Consider the following 21397-nt stretch of genomic DNA (forward strand, 5'->3'; position numbering starts at 1 on the left):
AAATCCTTATTTCCATTATTTTTTTATTAAATCACTACATATTTGTCTTGTGAAACAAAAATAAATTGTAGGGAAAAAAAAAAAAAAAAACTTAGCTGGGTTGGCATGGTAGCCGATCAAATTATAGGTGTGATTTTTCTGTGTAAGAAATTGAATTTCTAGCTATGAGCAACAGAGAGCACTTTTAAACATAAGGGTTATATATCTCTCATTAGACTGCAAGGGCAGCCTCCAAAGAGCTCTGACCAGGAATGGACAAGCGTATATGAATTCCAAGAGCCAGTTTGTTAAATCAAAGAACCAGCAGCACATTTTTATAAACGCTCCATTGGCTACAATCACAGATGACCGCCATTAGGTGTCACTTGGAATAAAGAACACTGGCTACCTGGGTCCTTGAAAATGATCAGCCCTGGATCTGATAATACTAAACCCACCAATACCTTTAATGTGGATAAAGAGGCCACCACTTTTTGCAGCACTTGACAAATTCTCAGGCCAGGGAAATGGTGAAGACAGCAGTAACAACAAAGAGCCAGCACAGAAATGTCTTAAAGAGAACCCAAGCTGAAGCTCGGTTTCAGAAACACAGACTTACCTAAGAAGAAAAGCCTCTGGATCCTCCAAGCACGAGCGGCTTACTGCGCAGGTGCAATACAGCGCGCTTGTGCTTAAAGAGGAGCATAGCCCCGACCGGAATACCGACAACCCCGCAGATGCCATGGGAAGCCTTAATGGGATCCAGAGGCTTCCCTCTTCTTAGCTAAGCATGTGATTGTGTACTCGAACTCTGGCTCCAGTACACTTTAAATGCCACTGCTTTTCTTCCCCCCTCAGGAGCAACTCAACCACAGCTGAGTATTAGCTGCTACAGAGTGAGCAAGCTAATATATGGGACAAAACAGCTAGCAACTGATCAGGTAGTAGGGACTAATGTATCCCTTTGCACCATTTAATAAAACCTTGGTAGAAATATGGTAATCGTGCAGGTGCTGCTAGTGCAGCACTGCACCAAGCTTTGTCTGAAACTGGCTCAGAAGTTCATGGACTGGATTTTTGTAATCAATAGATCACAGGTAGGTTTGTTCAAAGTGATCAAATCTGCTGGAAAAATTCCTGTATGGCTACCTTAGTAAAGAGACCAGAAGGATCAAGGCTTCATTCAGACATAGGTTTTTTTTTTCAAAAATCTCCCTTATGCGCAAATAACAAGGAAACAAATATGAAGTGGGGAAACAGATAGATCCAGTACCCACCATCCTCTTCTTCCTCATCATCATCTAAGCCCTCCACATAGGCTTCGGCATCAGAATCGGGGGCCTCCTTGTCATCTTTGTCATATCCATCTAGATAAGTGAGCTGGGGTAGCAGTTTGAAGACATTTTCTCGATACTCATTGAGGTTGGTTACCTCACAGTTAAACAGATCTAAGCTCTTTAAGCTTCCTAATTTTTTCTGCAGATGGGAAAAATAATGTTTAGAATAATTGCAGCCGATAAAACAGAAGTGAGTTGTAACGGGTCTGGGAGCAACATTCACACACCGAATGAACTGGAATGCCCTGCTTTGCAATGCATACTCTAACAAATGCTTCATTCAAACAACAAGAAATAACAGCCTTCTCACCAGAGGTTCTATTGTGCTCAAATCTTTTATTCTGTTTCCACTCAGGTTGAGATGTGTGAGGTTCGGACATTTCTCTGCCAGCACTTCCAGTCCTCCAGAAATGTTATTATCGCTCAACTCCAACTGCAGATGAACAAAAAGTAATGCACAACTATGAACAACAGAGCTGAATCCACATCATGAAGACATTATTAAAGTGGTATGGTGCAGTAGAACTCTCAGCTTTTTATCATTATTTTAATGCTTTCTACTACCGGACAGCTACCAGAGCTGACTACATAATAAAGGAGCAGCCCGGGAGGACGGCAAGTGAGTCCATGGCCTACAAAGGGGCTGCGCAACCTTTGATCGCTCAGCTGCAGCCAGGAGCTCTCTGCGCATGCGCATTACGTCACAACTATATAGTGCGCATGCAAAGAACGCTCCCGACCACGGTTGTGCGATCAAAGGACACGCGCCGCCGGGCAGCGCCTGTGCAGTCAGCCATGACCACACCGACCAGGAAGTAAGAGGGGACGGAGGAGAACGACAGGAGCGGTGGGCATAAGGAGAGCCCACTTCACATGCCTGCTCCCCACATTTTTAAATTATTTTTGCACGAAGGTATCCTTTAAGGTGCCCATACACTTGCTTGGTTTTCCTGGCACTTTGGTGTTACCATAAAGAGCTTTATTACTATGGTTCTGCCAACCCCGTTCTGGATTTTCCTTGTTGTATAGTCTAGAAAGGTACTCTTGACTAAGTAATGGTTTCTCCATCCATTCTCTTTAAAGAGACACTGTAACTAGGAAAACTCCCCCGAGGGGTACTCACCTCAGGAGGGGGAAGCCTCAGGATCCTAATGAGGCTTCCCCCGTCCTCCTCTGTCCCACGGGGGCCTCGCTGCAGCCCTTCAAAGCCGGCCCGACAAATCCGTCAGCCTGTTCAATATTAACCTTTCCAGGCTCCAGCGGGGGCGCCGTTTAGGCTTTTGGCTCCGAAGTAGGCGGAAATACCCGATCTCAGTCGGGTTCGTTCTACTGTGCAGGCGCCGGAGACTTGCGCCTGCGCAGTAGAACGGACCCGACTGAGATCGGGTATTTCCGCCTACTTCGGAGCGCAGCGGCGCTACTGCGCCGGACCCGGAAAGGTAAATATTTACATCGCCGACGTTCAGAGGGGCACAGCAGGACTCCCTTGGGACGCAGGAGGAGGACGGGGGAAGCCTCGATAGGATCCGGAGGCTTTCCCTTCCCGAGGTGAGTACCCCCCAGGGGCCACTTTTCTCAGTACAGGTTTTCTTTAAGATCTTTAGGAGACGTCAGGGGCAACTGTAGACATGCTATATTCAAAGCCATTCCGGAAAGTCTTGGCTGAGTGTCATCTAGCAGGTCTACCTAGCTTTAGCAGTTGAATGAATCCGGTTTGTCACACTGGCATGACTGCTGTACACATCTAACAATTAAAATGTAACCCTTTACAATGAAAATAATGAGACACCAAGACATTCCATATAAAACATGGTATTACTACTGTGCATACAATTATATTTTCCAGAATATGACTGCATTACCATTTCCATGCGCTTCATAGTCACATTAAGCACAATCAATTCACATTGAGTCTCAAAAATGATCCCATAGTAGTAAAAGAAAGAAAAAAAAAACCACATCACAGAGCTGAAGCACTAGCTTTATCATAACAGATAAAATAGAAGAAAACTGGTAGATTTAAAAGAACTGTATGCACATTTAAAGGAACACCATCAAACCAAGTGTCCTAAAATGACAATGTACAAATAATGTCTAAGTAGCTGTGTAAACATTTTCCTACTTTTCATGTTAAATATCAGAGGCAAAAGCTGTAATTCATTGTGTGTAGGATTTAGCAATGTTTGCAATGTCCCATTTGCAAAGGTATGAATCTCTGCAGTCTGACATGTTAAGAAAAGTGTAATATAGAAGCAGAGTTATATGAAAAGCCTGCCAGGTTTCACACAATTACAAATGTTTATGTTGCACATAAGATACATTTCCTCTGCTCTCTGCAGAGAGCTCAGTCAGAGACAGGCAGAGCGACAGGCAGAGCTTTCTCTCTCTCACACACACAGCTGCAGTGTGAGAGAATTCCCCCCCCCCCCCCCCCCGCACCAATGGCTCACTATACCTTCAGATTTGCTGTCAGAAAAGTGTGAAAGGAATTAGATAACAGTAAACAAAGAGATACGAATTCAAATTTATACACCAGTATTTAGCAGCACTTCTCAAACATTTCCTATCTCAATTGAAAAAATTAAAACATGTAAATCGATAAAAAGTAGGGATAATAAAAATTACACCCTGTAGAAAGAAAACACAGAGACAATAGGAGCCCAAATGGTGCAGTATGTCACAGTACCAGAAGTATGTAAAATATGCGGATGGATTATACTCACAAAGGTGGGTTGCAGAAGGGCAAATGACCACTAGAAGCAGGTGGGGATGTATAACCCCAACTCCACTTTGGTGACCAGACAGAGCTGGTGATGGTCGCACTCTTGATAAAAAGCAAACCTCAAATGACCTAAATTGGTCAAAAAGGGTTGACCCCCCTCAAAAAACGAGGTTGAAGGCCCAGGATAAAGGGGAAAGAAGTGCCCAGCAAATAAGTTAAAATCAAATAAAATGAAAAAAGTGAGGTGGCTTACCTCAATGAATACAAATTCACATATTAAAGCGGAATATAACCCTGCATTTCATCTTTGCTCTAAAACATTATTTACAGCATTTATATTATATGCAAAGGGTTAAACACAGAGGTTTAAAGTTCCGTGGAGAGATATGCAGAAGTTCAGATTGTTACATTCTATTTAGTTTAATGTATCTATTGAGAAATGTTACACACTCTTTGGCTGTCCTGAGGCTCCTTCTCAGTTAGAGAGAGTGAGTCACATTCAACACTTAGATACATTTATGTAAACAAAATGTATCTATGTCCGCTTCGGATGCGTCTGCAGTTCTCTCCAGGAACTTTAAAGCACTGTGTAACCCTTCCAATGCTGGTCTAGTAAAAAAAAAAATGCTGGTTGCATATAATATACTGTAAATAATGTTTTAGAGCAAAGTTGAAATGCAGGGTTATATTCCGCTTTAATAGAATTGTATTGCACTGGCAACACGTTTTGTGGGTGCATACCCACTTCCTCAGGCCAAATAGCAGTGCCTAATAGTGCTTGTAGCCACAAATAAGCCGCCTAATACATGAATTTGTCTTCGTTGAGGCAAGCCACCTCACTTTTTTTCATTTTATTTGTTTGAAGCGTATTTTATCTTCTCTGGGCGCCACTTTCCCCTTTATCATGTTAATCGATAGTGTTTCTTTAAGCCATAAAAACTGCAAAACCCTTTTTGCTAATATACAGATACACATACATATTACTCTACATGTATTCATACACATAGGCCTTCCCCTGAAGGGCAGAATAAATAAGTGACACAGTCATGGTTGAGGAATAAAGGAAAATACAAGCAGAAGTGCAGCCCACAGCAGCCATTATTACTCTACAGACTCAGTCTGTAGATAAATAAGACTGCTGTGATGTTATAAAGAATAATACATACAAACATACATTTCCACTATTTACAAAGAAAAGGCACTTTAAAAGAGCTGTGCTCTGTGATAGGCTATTTACAAAATCTGCTATTTCCCCCCATGCTGCAGCCTTTCATACCGCACAATGCTTAGCAGTGCACCATTCACCGTGATATTGCCAAGCTGCGACTGCCATACACTGCAGCTTTCACCTACTGGGGAAACTTCGAATTCTGCAACTGCTTTTTTTTTTAGCACTTTTTATATTGTCAGCTGGAGGAACACAAGAAACTTGAGCTTTGCTGCCATCTACTTGGCATACACGATACACTGTTCCTAAAGGATATAACAGAACTGTGAAGTTCAAAATGACTACAGATTTTGTAAAGCGCTGTGGAAAATGTCTGCACAATGTAAATACACAATTATATAAATAATAATCATCTGATGTAGAGTGCTCCTGGGCAATCAGGTGCTTGCTAGGTGCACAGAAACTGACTTTATGATCATTACAAATACTCATAGACACCAACCCCCTAAATATCAGAGTCTATGGCACAGGACTGTTAAAAGTGGAAATCCAGCCAAAACTTTTCTGTAGTAGAACAGAGTGAAGCAGGTTTTATGCTAGGTACACACCATACAATTTTCTGGCAGATTTACCTGCCAGATTGATTATTTCCAACTTGTTCGATCTGAATTTCGATCGATTTTACGATCGTTTTTAATAGAACTGAAAAAAAAATCGATCGAAAAAACAATTAAAAAAATGAAAAATGAATAAAAATTCAGAGCGGACATACTGGAAATAATCGATCCGGCAGGTAAAGCTGCTAGAAAATTGTATAGTGTGTACCTAGCATTACACTTCTGTGAGAATTTCCAGGTCCTCACTAAGGAGATCGTGTTTGCTGTCTCAGTAACAGTTTTATATAGATAGACACACAAGAGATATATATACCGTATATACTCGCAAGCAAGCCGACCCGCATGTAAGCCGACCCCCCCACTTTTACCCCAAAAAACAGGAAAAAATGATTGACCCTCATGTAAGCCGGGGGTAGGAAACGCTGGCCGCGTGATCCCCCCAGTATGTCCCAGTATAGCTAGTATAGTGCCCAGTATAGGTAGGTAGTGCTCAGTATAGCAAGTAAAATGCCCCAGTATAGCTAGTATAGTGCTCATTATAGCTAGTATAGTGCTCAGTATAGCTAGTATAGTGCTCATTATAGCTAGTGAAGTGCCCCAGTTTAGCTAGTATAGTGCTCAGTATAGGTAGGTAGTGCTCAGTATAGCTAGTAAAATGCCACAGTATAGCTAGTATAGTGCTCAGTATAGCTAGTATAGTGCTCAGTATAGGTAGGTAGTGCTCAGTATAGCTAGTAAAATGCCCCAGTATAGCTAGTATAGTGCTCAGTATAGTGCTCAGTATAGCTAGTATAGTGCTCAGTATAGCTAGTGAAGTGCCCCAGTTTAGCTAGTATAGTGCCCAGTATAGCTAGTATAGTGCCCCCAGTATAGCTAGTATAGTGCCCCCAGTATAGCTAGTATAGTGCCCCCAGTATAGCTAGTATAGTGCCCCCAGTATAGCTAGTATAGTGCCCCCAGTATAGCTAGTATAGTGCCCCCAGTATAGCTAGTATAGTGCCCCATTATAGCTAGTATAGTGCCCCATATAGCTAGCATAGTGCCCCAGTATGGGTGGGTGGGTGGGTAGGTGCTGTCCCTCCCCGCTCCCCCTGCGGCCGCCGCTGCTGCTATTACCTCAGGCGGCGCCGCTTCCTCTATCCCCGTCCTCCTCCGGTAGTAACTCATTCACAGCAGCGCGCCTCTCGCTGCTGTGATGACGAGGAAACCATAGAGAGCGGCTTCCTGTAGCGCGATGCCGTTACTATGGGAACCGCTCTCTATGGTTTCCTGCGTCATCACAGCAGCGGGGGGCGCGCTGCTGTGAATGAGTTACTACCGGAGGAGGACGGGGATAGAGGAAGCGGCGCCGCCTGAGGTAATAGCAGCAGCGGCGGCCGCAGGGGGAGCGGGGAGGGACAGCACCTACCCACCCACCCACACATGACTCGCAAGCAAGCCGACCCCCCAACTTTTGGCCCACTTTTGGGGGGTGAAAAATTCGGCTTGCTTGCGAGTATATACGGTATATATATATAGATAGATAGATATATAGATAGATAGATAGAGAGAGAGTGAGTGTGTGGTTTTGTAATTCAGGAAAATCTCTCTAATGGCCACAGAGAAAGAGGTATTTTCTACTGTAGGAAAGGATTAGGAATTGTTTTAGGCTATCATTGTTTGTATTCCCATTAAAAAGACTCCCCTCAAAAAACGGGTTTTCTGACTACCTGGATATGTTTTGATTAAACATTAATTTGAATATTTTTTATAGCCCAGCTATGAAATAGTTTGGAGCTATTTGCCAAAAATGTAAGTTTTCTGTCCCCGTCAGCTCCACTAGGATTATCACTGTAAAGTCGGTGACAGATTTGTGCTGCTGTCTCCCCATCTCATCTACCCTGCTCCAGCTATGGCAGCCAACTATCAGTGTCCATCTGCATAGCTTAGCCCAGTGAGCTATCTACACACTTTAAATGATTACTGCCTGAAATAATAATTAGAGATCATTTCTGGTGACGGTTTAGGAGCAAACACTGTACAACACAATGCTTAGCTCCAAGCCAAGCAACAGGTTTCATTCTATGTAGGCAGAAGTAAAGGGATAAAGAAGTAGCACCCCCCACAACTACTCAAGACTAAGCTTGCAGCTTTCTTTTATTTCTGTTAAAGAATAGCCTGCAGCTTTGTCAGATCAGAGCCTTAAAGGAATACTATCGATTCACATATTTTTTCAATTGACACAGGAATTGTTTGGGAAGTGCTGCTAAGTACTGGTGTATACATTTTAGTACCAACCTCTTGTTTACTGTTATCAAAATACTTTAAAACTTTACTGACCCCAAAACTGCAGAATGAGCCATGAGGAGAGGGGAAATTCCCCTCACGCTTGATCAGTTAACTCTATGTGTAACTGTGTGTGCGACAGAGAGAACAGCTCCCAACAGCTGCAGCTTCAGTGTCCTGTGTTTCTGACTAAAGTATCTGAAGAGAGCAGAGGAAATAATAATAACTAATTGTCACAGCTTTTCATGCTGTTTTTGCTTTCAGAGTTTGGTATGTTTGATATTTGCTTTCTGTAGTCTGATATGCAACTCTGGCTGTGCACTGAAGCAGACACCCCTTCTGCAATTGATTTGTCCCAATATAGCTAAATCCTACCCTCAATAAATTACAGCTTTTGCCTCTTATATTTAACATGAAAAGTATGAAAATGTTTACACAGCTACTTAGACATTATTTGTACATTGTCATTTTAGAACACTTGGGTATTGATAGTATTCCTTTAAAGAGAACCCGAGGTGGGATTTAATTATGTTAGTGGGGCACAGAGGCTGATTGTGCACACAGTCACCAGCCTCTGTTGCCCCATGCTGTGCCTCCAGGACCCCCCTGAGTGCCGCTATACCCCCCGCAGTGCTAGCGACACACAGCGTGTCGCCAGCACAATGTTTACCTATGCCTGTCTGTTAGCGCCACTCCCCCGCCTCCTCTGTATCGGCGCTACCCGCCCGCTTCCCTTCCCTCCTGCTGATTGGAGGGAAGTGACGCGGGCGGGTAGCGCCGATACGGAGGAGTGGTGCTAACAGACAGGCATAGGTAAACATTGTGCTGGCGACACGCTGTGTGTCGCTAGCACTGCGGGGGGTATAGCGGTGCGCAGGGGGGTCCTGAAGGCATACCATGGGGCAACAGAGGCTGCACAACCAGCCTCTGTGCCCCACTAACATAATTAAATCCCACCTCGGGTTCTCTTTAAGCAGAACTCCACAGCTGCGCTCCAATGTTTGGCTTTATGAGCAGACTCAGCCTCATAACACTGTGCAATGCTTCCCTCTGCTGCCTTCAGCCCTGCCTCACCATTACTCCTGTACTGAGCCTCATAACACTGTGCAGTGCTTCCCTCTGCTGCCTTCAGCCCTGCCTCACCATTACTCCTGTACTGAGCCTCATAACACTGTGCAGTGCTTCCCTCTGCTGCCTTCAGCCCTGCCTCACCATTACTCCTGTACTGAGCCTCATAACACTGTGCAGTGCTTCCCTCTGCTGCCTTCAGCCCTGCCTCACCATTACTCCTGTACTGAGCCTCATAACACTGTGCAGTGCTTCCCTCTGCTGCCTTCAGCCCTGCCTCACTATTATTGCTGCACTGAGCCTCGTAACACTGTGCAGTGCTTCCCTCTGCTGCCTTCAGCCCTGCCTCACCATTACTACTGTACTGAGCCTCGTACCATTGTGCAGTTCTTCCCTCTGCTGCCTTCAGCCCTGCCTCACCATTACTACTGTACTGAGCCCCGTACCATTGTGCAGTGCTTCTCTCTGCTGCCTTCAGTCCTGCCTCACCATCACTGCTGTACTGAGCCTCATAATATTGTGCAGTGCTTCCCTCTGCTGCCTTCAGCCCTGCCTCACCATTACTACTGTACTGAGCCTCATACCATTGTGCAGTGCTTCTCTCTGCTGCTTTTAGCCCTGCCTCACTATTACTGCTGTACTGAGCCTCGTAACATTGTGCAGTGCTTCTCTCTGCTACCTTCAGCCCTGCCTCACTATTACTACTGTACTGAGCCTCGTAACACTGTGCAGTGCTTCTCTCTGCTCCCTTCAGCCCTGCCTCACCATTACTTCTGTCCTGAGCCTCATAACATTGTGCAGTGCTTCTCTCTGCTGCCTTCAGCCCTGCCTCACCATTACTGCTGTACTGAGCCTCATAACATTGTGCAGTGCTTCTCTCTGCTTCCTTCAGCCCTGCCTCACCATTACTGCTGTACCGAGCCTCGTAACATTGTGCAGTGCTTCTCTCTGCTGCCTTTAGCCCTGCCTCACTATTACTACTGTACTGAGCCTCGTAACATTGTGCAGTGCTTCTCTCTGCTGCTTTTAGCCCTGCCTCACTATTACTGCTGTACTGAGCCTCGTAACATTGTGCAGTGCTTCTCTCTGCTGCCTTCAGCCCTGCCTCACCATTACTTCTGTCCTGAGCCTCATAACATTGTGCAGTGCTTCTCTCTGCTGCCTTCAGCCCTGCCTCACCATTACTGCTGTACTGAGCCTCATAACATTGTGCAGTGCTTCTCTCTGCTTCCTTCAGCCCTGCCTCACCATTACTGCTGTACTGAGCCTCATAACATTGTGCAGTGCTTCTCTCTGCTGCCTTCAGCCCTGCCTCACCATTACTGATGCACTGCGCCTTTTAACATTGTGCAGTGCTTCGCTCTGCTGCCTTCAGCCCTGCCTCACCATTACTACTGTAAATGGGGCCTGGATTTCTGATGCAAACCAACTGAACTTTCATTCATTATGGAGTTGGAAATGAGGGAGGTTTGGCTGGAGGAAGTAGATCTATTGTCTCTGTATTTGGTACAACAAATTCAGCCATTCTGCTGTAACACTTTTTACTCCAAATACATTTGGCCAGAGGACACTTGGTAAACAATACAAACAAGAAATGGTTCCCTGATCCAGTGAGACTGGACAGCAGTTAAGGGATGTCTGTATGAAACGTAGTTCATAGATATGGATATTATCACTTTGAAAATTCCAAACCACCAGCAGATCAAATTACCTTTTTCAATTTGTTTAGCTTCGGTAAATTTGCAACAGAGCTGAGACAGACATTTATTGTGCTTAGAAATTCCAGTTCTTCAAATTCATCTGTGAGCCCTTCTATTTTTCCTTCTTTTGACCGGCAGTTATCCAACACAAGCTCCTTCACCTGATAGGAAACAAAACATAATGAATGTGAAGGTATAAACTTCTAAAGTAACAAGAACGTAATGGATCTGATGCAAGGGTTGCCCAAGGCAAGCGAAAAGTGAAAAAAAACGTAAGCCTCACACACAGTTTAGATGGCTCTTGGGAAAGGTTGAACATGTCTATGGCAGCCTTTATGCGTCAACCAGAAATCCAACCTGCTATCTCATTGCGACTGAGACCACTGTTCTGCTCCCAGGTGCTAATTGACAAAGTTACATTTATTAATCAAGTCTAGTCTAACCAGTAACAAGTAAGAATATACAATTAGAAGCCACGGAGTTGATGCACCAAGCTATGGTAATATTGCTGTGCGTAGACAGTGTATGACAATGTTACCGCTACTACCAGCAGGGTGCCCAAAGTTACACCTGTAGCACAACCCACGGTACTGAAATACAGGAGCATTGCTATGGTAACACATCAGTAATGTCAATACCGTAGCAACGCTCACGTTACTTGAATACCATGGGTCGTGCTAACAGTGTTACTTGCAGTAAACTGTAATATGTAACAGTAATATTGCTGTCTAAAGTCTTGGTGTGATACAATATAGGTAAAGTCTGCCTAATAGTGAAAGGCTACACTTTTCATAATAAAACAATATATCGTAAATGATAATTTTATCAGCCTGGGATGAAACAAACAACAGTCTTGGTATTATGCAGAACACAATCAATAGGAAGCTAAAAAAAAAAAAAAGCGTTCGCATATATGTGCCGAATCACATTGCCAATAGACTTAAGTGTAGCCACAATCCAAAATAGCCAAAGCTATATTCTATCAAATGACTCAGGCTACGTTCACATCATGAAACGCGGATGGCCGTGCCTTTCGGAATGCAACACATACACGCTATCTGTGTTTCTATGCGTCGTGTGGCTGATCCCATTCACGTAAGTGAATGGGTCAGCCGCGCATTTTGTGAAAAAATGCGTGCAGCATTGGTCCGGAACGCATGCAGTGTGAACATCAGACAGTGCTGTTTATGCACTGTCTGATGTCATGCATGTCGGCCTCCTGCACGCATTGCTGAAATCCAGACGGCAACGCGTGCAGTGTGAACGGGGCCTCACGCATGCGCATACATGCCCAGAGAACGTTTCAGTTATCCATGTAGGAAGAAAGGTGAGGCCAAGCTATTAAAAATGGAAAATAAAAATAGGGTTAAATGGGGGGGGGGGGGAATGGCATCAAAAGAAGAATGGTTACAGTAAGGCATCAGGGGAGTAGGTAACATACAATACTTTGATATGCGCCCACCAAGCGCAACCTAGTTATTCAGCTTCAGTTACTTTAAATCAGAGTGATGCTAGGGTTAGACAAAAGGCCTGAGCAACGAGCGCTGGCTAATAAGCAGGGGAGGTGTTAGGGATAATTTAGGAAGAGATTAGGTTTAGGCATGGTTTGTGGATTAGTGCTAGTGTTAAAGAGAGACTGAAGCGAGGATAAATTCTATTTTTTTAACTTGTATTCCTTCCCTCCATAACCCCTGCTAAACCGCCGCTATTCCGCAGCAAAACGAGGGTTCTATCAGGGCTGTGGAGTCGGAGTCGAGGAGTTCGGGCCATTTTGGGCACCCAGAGTCGTTGATTTTCATAAACTGAGGAGTCGGAGTCGGATGATTTTTGTACAAAATCCACAGCCCTGTTAAAGGAATACTGTAGGGGGGTCTGGGGAAAATGAGTTGAACTTATCCGGGGCTTCTAATGGTCCCCCGCAGACATCCTGTGCCCGCGCAGCCACTCACCGATGCTCCGGCCCCGCCTCCGGTTCACTTCTGGAATCTCAGACTTTAAAGTCTGAAAACCACAGCATCTGCGTTGCCGTGTCCTCGCTCCTGCTGATGTCACCAGTAGCGTACTGCGCAGGCACAGACCATACTGGGACTGCGCTGTATGCTCCTGGTGACATCAGCGGGAGCGAGGACACGGCAATGCAGGCGCAGTGGTTTTCAGACTTTAAAGTCTGAAATTCCAGAAGTGAACAGGAGGCAGGCCCAGAGCATCGGTGAGTGGCTGCGCGGGCACAGGATGTCTGCGGGGGACCATTAGAAGCCTCGGGTAAGTTCAACTCATTTTTCCCTGACCCCCTACAGTATTCCTTTAAGTATTAGACTAAGGAGTCGGAGTCGAGGCAATTTTGGGCACCCGGAGTCGGAGTCGTGGTTTTATAAACTGAGGAGTCGGAGTCGGAAGATTTTTGTACCGACTCCACAGCCCTGGGTTCTATACCCTTCAAATCCCCTCTCCTTTGTCCGTGGAGCACTTCCTGAATGAAGCAAAGCTAATGACTGTAGCTCTGCCTCTCAGCGCGTCAATCCCGGCTGATCGCCGCCTCTCCCCGCCCCTCTCAAATCTGCCTTCACAGAGGGGCGGGGGAGAGGCGGAGATCTGCCGGCAGATTGACGCGCATAGAGGCAGAGCTGCAGCTCATAGCTCTGCCTCCATGAGCAGCAATATCCACGACCAAGAAAGTCGTGGATTTTGCAGGGGATTTGGTGGGTATAAACCCCTCGTTTTGCCGCGGGATAGCGGCGGTTAGCAGGGTTTATAGTCATTGACTGGAATACAAGTTAAAAAATAGAATTTATTCTCGCTTCAGAGTCTCTTTAAAGCTAGTGGGAACCGTTGTTTTTTTAAAGTCAGATACTCACCTAAGGAGAGGGAGGCTCTTGGTCCCATAGAGCAGAGTTCCCCAACCCTGTCCTCAAGGCCCACCAACAGTGCATGTTTTGTGGAAATCCACAGAGAGTAGTTAATCAGCTCTGCTGAGACACTAATGACCTCACCTGTGATTGTGTGTGGTTTCCTGCAAAACATGAACTGTTGGTGGGCCTTAAGGACAGGGTTGGGGAACTATGCCATAGAGCATTCCCTCTCCTCTCCCGGTGGCCGCTGCTGTCCTGGCTCCCCCGTAGCGGTATTCGACCGTTTCGGTCAAATACCGCTGTCTCCTGGCCGAAGGGAGGCTTCGGAAATGCTTCGGGAGCCCGAGTGCTCCCGAAGACGGGCCGCTCTACACTGCGCACGCGCGCCCTCTATGACGCACTCGCGTCCCGAAGACTTCCGAATTCCCCTCGGTGGGGGATGTGAACGGAGGAGCCAGCGCAGCACCGGGAGAGGAGAGGGATGGCTCATTAGGACCAAGCCTCCCCTCTCCTTAGGTGAGTATCTGCCTTTTTTTTTTTTTTAAAGAAACGGGGTTACATTAGCTTTAAGCGCAATATGAGCCATTAAACTTCAACTGGCAACTTTTGCTGGCATTCAGTCAGTGCTGGGCAGCTCATGGTGCTGGAATGAATGAGGGTCAAGCGGTCATAATTGAAATACCACATCGAGCTCTATTCACAAAACTTTTCATAAATAACTTATTTATCACCTAATTGATAAAAATAACCTTTCAGCACATTTACAAGCAACATAATCACTCAAAGTAAATTGTTCCCGATTAACTTAATTTTAATATTACTTTTTTTTGCCTAATTATATTATATTTTTGCTCTTTGGAAGCTTAAAAATGTAACAGATAAGAGGACAGAAAACAGAGGAAAACAGGTGAAAAAGCTTTGTGAATCATGCCCAATGTCAACCAGGCACTTCAACTGGGAAAAATAACTTTCATAAAGTTTTGAAACCTGTACATCCAATCTTACTTCATTTCCTGGTGAAATGACTGCTACCACGGCACTGCATGCAAACTTTCAAAGATCTCATAGAATGACCCACTGAGCTGAATCTATATCTGTACATTAATCCATTTCTTCCTATAAGTGCTGTTGGACGCTGAAGCCAGATGGAGTACCGGGGAACACTCCCTTAGGAGAATTCAGACTTTAGAAGGAAATTTTGTTACGCCTCGTCATTAATATATCAGTTTTCACTGAACTGACAGAAGGCATAAACATTATAACCTAATTAAATAAGAACTGTAATAAATAAATTTCTCTTTAAGCATTTGGAAAGATACTGAAAACAAAAGTCATTTAAAATGCTACTTAACACTAAAATATCAACCTGCAGCCAGCTATAAACTGTGCTGAGCCTTGAAATAATACTACAAAAGATAAAAGCATTATGTGCTACAAAATATCTTACTCTACAGGCTAATGTAAATCTTAGAAAACGCCAGGTTTGAGGACAGCAAGACATCTGTCAAGTGGCAGCACTTTCCTTGCTCTGATCAGATGGAAGCTACGTCCTAAAATATTAAACAGCACCATCTGCACACAGCGATTAGATGCTGCAGCCTTCTTATAGAATGCTGGGATGGGCTAATGGACAGAATTAAAATACAAAGAATACAGGAATCAAAGGAGCTGGAATGAATACTACAAAAAGGTTTTGTTCTGCACTTAGACTTAAGGTACCCATACATCTGGTGATTTTGTGGTCCAATCGACCATCTGATTCGATCATTTTAATTTCTACCCAAATCTTGGGTTGATGTGGTCGATTGGGTGTGCGGTGGTAATGGAGTGTGAAAATGCGCACCTAATGCGACAGAACTCCCGGCTGTTCTCTCTCCAAATGTTCATGAACCTGAAAATTGTGTTACGAACTTTACCTGAACTCTGCATGGCTTTCTAAAATGTATGGGAGCTATCAGCCTTTGCACTTACACGGTTTTCTTTGTGCATGTTTAATATCAGTTTGTGTCATTTGACTTTACAGGATCCTGGATAGTTATTTACTCACATACCTGAAATATAGGTACAAATATAGGAGAGAAAGCAATGGGTGGAGTACCACCCATTATGGAGGTGCAGACACTGCCTTTTATGGAAGTGGGGTACCACCCATTATGGAGGTGCAGACATTCCCTTTTATGGGAGTGGGGTACCACCCATTATGGAGGTGCAGACATTTCCTTTTATGGTAGTGGGGTACCACCCATTATGGAGGTGCAGACATTTCCTTTTATGGGAGTGGGGTACCACCCATTATTAAGGTGCAGACACTCACTTTTATGGAAGTGGTGTACCACCCATTATGGAGGTGCAGACACTCCCTTTTATGGAAGTGTGGGTAGTACTCATTGTAGAAGTAAAGTAGTGGGTAGTCCTTGTTATGGAGCTGCAGAGACTCCCATTTATGAACGTATCAGTAGTACCAAATATTGGGATGCAGACACTCCTTTTTATGGAAGTCGAAGGAAGGTCCGCACAATGTCTCCGCATCAGTGTTAATCAGTTTATTCAGGACATATCCAGATCTACAGAAAAGCACTTGACTTACATGTTTCGAACATAAAGTCCTTAATCATAGTCCGTGCCCGTGATCCAGCACTGTCTCTCACGGTGCGGTGGAGCGGTACCTCCAGTTTTTGTCCTTTTTATGGAAGTATGGGTAATACCTGCTATGAAGGGGCATATACTCCCTTTTACGTTAGTGTGGATAGCAGTTATGGAAATGCAGCCGTATCAGTCTGCAGACAGACTGTACACACGCCGGACTGTCGCTGGAACGCCCGCCCAGCGGGAGGTGACGACGGACCCGTCGTTGCCTACAGTCTGGCGTGTGTAGAGTCCGACCTGGTCCCAACCTGGACAGGAACTGCCACTTACATACCTGTTTTTTAACTTTTTCAGGCAGAGAAAGAAAAAAAAGGAACACAGCATAGTTATTTGTGTGCTAGGCAGTGTACATACACATGTCTATCTCATCATGTCACATGTCACCTCGTGAGTCCTTTAAGATGGTGCAGGTAATCACCACTGTGGAAGTGTGAGTTCTACCTTTGTAGAGATGTAGGTGTTCCCAACCATGAAACTGTGGGTATTGCACATAATGGAAATGAAAGTACTCCCTGTTATGGGAGCACAGGTATGCCCCATAGCAGTCACATTTAAGCCTCTGCTTAAATGTAGGATGTTGCTATACTATTTTTCCTTTCTCTGGCTTTAGTAAAAGAGTAATATCTTCAAATGAGAGGGCAGACAGGGGGTGTGGCCAGATTGTGAGACACTCTGACCTCCTTCCATTGGGGCAATGAAGGGAGGATGGTTCAGCCATGGGAAGTGGGTAATAAATGGAGTGGTTCTTTAAACGCCTCGAGACCACTGCAGGTTAAAACTACGGCTCACTTGTGGCTGCCTAAGCCTGATGCAGCGTAGTTTTGTGCATTGGCCAGAAGCCATTTTCATTGGCTCATGATCACTGTGAGCCAATCATAGTGATCAGGAAATGCAAAAGTAAAAATGGCTCTGGTTCTTAGAGGGACCAGAGCCTTTACTCCAAAATGGGTTAAAGTCTGCAAAAGAGTGCCACGCTGTCATTTGACAAGTACAATCCTGTACCAAATGCAGGAATAAAAGGTACTTATTAAAGTGGACCCAAATTAAAAATACAAGATTTCAAAAATAAAATCTATTTTCTAAATAATAATAATAATAAATAGCAGCCTTTTTTCAGCTGCATGATGACAAATATAAAATATTTTACATTTATTGGAGGAACCCCTCCCTTATTGCCGGGACAGAATCCGGCAAACTGGTGGAGTAGGTAGTGTCCGGCAAAGGAGGAAATGCTAATGGCGGCCCCCTGTATAACCCTAGTTATGAAAAGAGAAGGGTGAAAAGCATGCACTGAAATGCTCATAGGCTTGAAGAAGTTCTTATTTATCTCTGTATGTGTCAGAGTGCTGCAACTAAATATTTTTTATTTTGAAAAATTGTTTGCTTTGGGTCCACTTTAACTATTTCTTTAAAAACCTCAGAGAATAATTGATGGATCTATAAGAAATGAGGTTTTCCCAAGTTATTGTGGTAATTACTAGCAAGGCTCTGGAGTTCGTACAAAAATCATCTGACTCCTCAGTTTATAGTACCAACAACTCATGTTCCTTGAATAAAAATATATAACAATGTATTTTCCATGTTGACTGAAATAATGCAACATAATTTCAGATTTTTAAAGCTATATTAAAGGATACCTGAAGTGAGAAGGATATAGAGGCTGACATATTTATTTGCCTTTAAACTAAATAAACTAATGCTTTTAGCCATAGAACATAAACGTGCATGCAAATCAGAAGTTTGACTGAAGTTTGACTAGATTTGCTGCATGCTTGTTTCAGGTGTGTGATCCAGATATTACTGATCTATGAAAGCATCTACTTTTTGGGAACAAAACAAAGCTCCTGTGATCCTGTGAATGAGATAAAATTTTAGTCTTAAGGTGGCCGCTAATGATACAAAATTGCATAGATTTCATTAATGTAACCAGATTGGTTAGGATTTTTTTCCCCATTAGTGGTCACAAACGATCATTTCCGATTGTTTATACAAAGAATTGTTCATAAATAATAACAACAGACAAAAAAAATCAAATACAATTATATTTTTAGTTGTTATCAAGAAGCTATAAAGTGAATAGCATATAGTTACATGCAGTGAGCTGTAAAGGTTCGGGCAACTTTGTTAATTGTCATGATTTTCCTGTATAAATGGTTGGTTGTTATGATAAAAAAAATGTCAGTTAAATTTATCATATACGAGACACACACAGTGATATTTGAGAAGTGAAATTAAGTTTATTGGATTTACAGAAAGTACACCAAATTAGGCAGGTGCATAAATGGTTGCACTGTTGTCATTTTACTGATTCCAAAACCTTTAGAACTAATTATTGGAACTTAAAGTGGCTTGGTAAGCTCAGTAACCCCTGACCTACATACACAGGTGAATCCAATTATGAGGAAGAGTATTTAAAGGGGTCAGTTGTAAGTTTCCCTTCTATTTTAATTTTATCTGAAGAGTAGCAACATGAGAGTCTCAAAACAACTCTCAAATGACCTGAAGAAAAAATTGTTCACCATCACGGTTCAGGGGAAGGATACAGAAAGCTGTCTCAGAGATTTCAGATGTCCATACTGAGGAAATGGAAGACCACAGGCTCAATTCAAGTTAAGGCTCAAAGTGGCAGACCAAGAAAAATCTCAGATATACAGAAGCAATGAATGGTGGGAACAGTCAGAGTCAACCCACAGACCAGCACCAAAGACCTACAACATCATCTTGCTGCAGATGGAGTCACTGTGCATCATTCAACCATTCGGCACACTTTACACAAGGAGATGCTGTATGTGAAAGTGAAACATTGAGGAAATGGAAGACCGCACAGGCTCAGATCAAGTTAAGGCTCGAAGTGGCAGACTAAAATCTCGGATAAACAGAAGCGACAAATAGTGAGAACAGTCAGAGGCAACCCACAGACCAGCACCAAAGGCCTACAACATCATCTTGCTGCAGATGGAGTCACTGTGCATCGTTCAACCATGTGGCGCACTTTACACAAGCAGATGCTGTATGCGAGAGTGATGCAGAGGAAGACATTTCTCCGCCCACAGCACAAACAGAGCTTTTTGAGGTATGCTAAAGCACATTTGGACAAGCCAGCTTCATTTTGGAATAAGGTGCTGTGGACTGATGAAACTAAAATTGAGTTATTTGGGCATAACAAGGGGGGTTATGCATGGAGGAAAAAGAACACAGCATTCCAAGCAAAACACCTGCTGCCTACAGTAAAATATGGTGGTGGTTCCATCATGCTGTGGGGCTGTGTGGCCAGTGCAGGGATTGGGAATCTTGTCAAAGTTGAGGAACGCATGGATACCACTCAGTATCAGCAGATTCTGGAGACAATGTCCAGGAATCAGTGACAAAGCTGAAGCTGCCCTGGGGCTGGATCTTTCTACAAGACAAGGACCCTAAATACTGCTCAAAATCCACTAAGGCATTCATGCAGAGGAACAAGTACAACGTTCTGGAATGGCCATCTCAGTCCCCAGACCTGAATATAATTGAAAATCTGTTGTGTGAGTTAAAGAGAGATGTCCATGTTCGGAAGCCATCAAACCTTAATGAATTAAAGATTTTGTAAAGAGGAATGGTCCAAAATACCTTCAACCAGAATCCAGACTCTCATTGGAGCTAAAGTAAGCGTTTAGTGGCTGTAATTTCTGAAAAAGGAGGATCTACCAAATATTGATTTCATTTCTTTTTTGTGGTGCCCAAATTTATGTACCTGCCTAATTTTGTTTAACCACTTGAAGACGACAGTGTTAAACCCCCCTAAAGACCAAGCCAATTTGTACATAATTGACCACTGCAGCTTTAAGGCATAGCTGCAGGGTCGCACAACTCAGCACACAAGTGATTTCTTCCCCTCCCTTTTCTCCCAACCAACAGAGCTTCCTGTTGGTGGGGTCTGACCCCCCCCCCCCCCCCCCACACACACACACACACACACAGTGTTTATTTTTATTTTTTTAAACAAATATTTACATTATATTTTTATTAATAAATGTTGTTGTTGTTTTTTTGTTTTCTAAAACCCCTCCCTCCCCCCCAGACGGTCAATCCTGGTGATCGTCTGTCATAGGCTTCTGCCTATGAGAGCCGATTGCTCTCTTGTGCTCCAGGGGGACAGCCGTGTCACACGGCTGTCCCCAGTACAGCGCTGCTGCACATCCCAGCGCTGTACTTAGTCAAAAGACGGCGGTTTTACTGTCTAATAGTCGCCCCGAGGAGACTGAAGGCGGGGCGGAGCTCTGCCCCTCAAGCAGGAGATGCGCGCGCAGCCTGTGCACGATCTCCTGCAGTAGCCGGCCCCAGGACTTGACGCCAATTGGCATTAGGCGGTCCTGGTGCTGCTGCCACGGTCACGCCCATTGGCGTGACGTGGTCGTTAGGTAGCTAAACAATTATTGCACACTTTCTGTACATCCAATAAACTTCATTTCACTTCTCAAATATCACTGTGTGTGTCTCCTACATGATATACTTAACTGATTTTTTAGCGTAACAACCAATGATTTATACAGGAAAACCATGACAATTAACAAGGTTGCCCAAACGTTCGCAATCCACTGTATATTTAAATCAGGAGCAACATTACAGTTTTACGGTTCAAAAATATAAACCACATCCTGGTATCATCCCGATTTAAAACCTTGTTTCCACATCCTTTCGTCATTGTAAAACAACATCAAACTTTAACAGGAACCAAAGTAGGAACAGCTTTGAACATATTGCAACCACAGCATTATAAATAGAATGTACAATACTACCTAGCTAAACCTCACCCATTGTTCAAAACGTATAAGTGGGATGCTGTATCAAATTCAGGCTACCACCATCTTGAAAAAGCAAAGGGCATGTGATTTTTCTGCGTTCGCGATTCTATGAGCCCCCTGAAGAGATGCACTCGGGAGCACTTGTGATATTGGACTAGGGAACGCAGCGGCTGTTGGAGAGATGGGGAAATACATGACCTAACCACTTTGCATTCAGACCTCGTTTCCACCTTATGGACCAGAGCAGTTTTGACATTGTAGCTAT

The 21397-nt window shown here is 43.9% G+C and overlaps 1 protein-coding gene across 2 annotated transcripts in view; it reads right to left on the reverse strand.

The window, feature by feature from the left end:
• Positions 1-21397, reverse strand: part of ANP32A (acidic nuclear phosphoprotein 32 family member A) — a 46940-nt gene that overhangs the window by 18639 nt on the left and 6904 nt on the right. For both annotated transcript variants that reach the window (XM_068275054.1, XM_068275055.1), the window contains exons 2-4: positions 10868-11017; positions 1627-1749; positions 1257-1455 (exon numbers count right to left, since the gene is read on the reverse strand). In XM_068275054.1, coding sequence (XP_068131155.1) covers positions 1257-1455; positions 1627-1749; positions 10868-11017 — 472 coding nt within the window. The remainder of the gene's footprint in view (positions 1-1256; positions 1456-1626; positions 1750-10867; positions 11018-21397) is intronic.

This window comes from Hyperolius riggenbachi, chromosome 3 (genome assembly GCF_040937935.1).
Source record: "Hyperolius riggenbachi isolate aHypRig1 chromosome 3, aHypRig1.pri, whole genome shotgun sequence".
NCBI classification, from domain to species: domain Eukaryota; kingdom Metazoa; phylum Chordata; class Amphibia; order Anura; family Hyperoliidae; genus Hyperolius; species Hyperolius riggenbachi.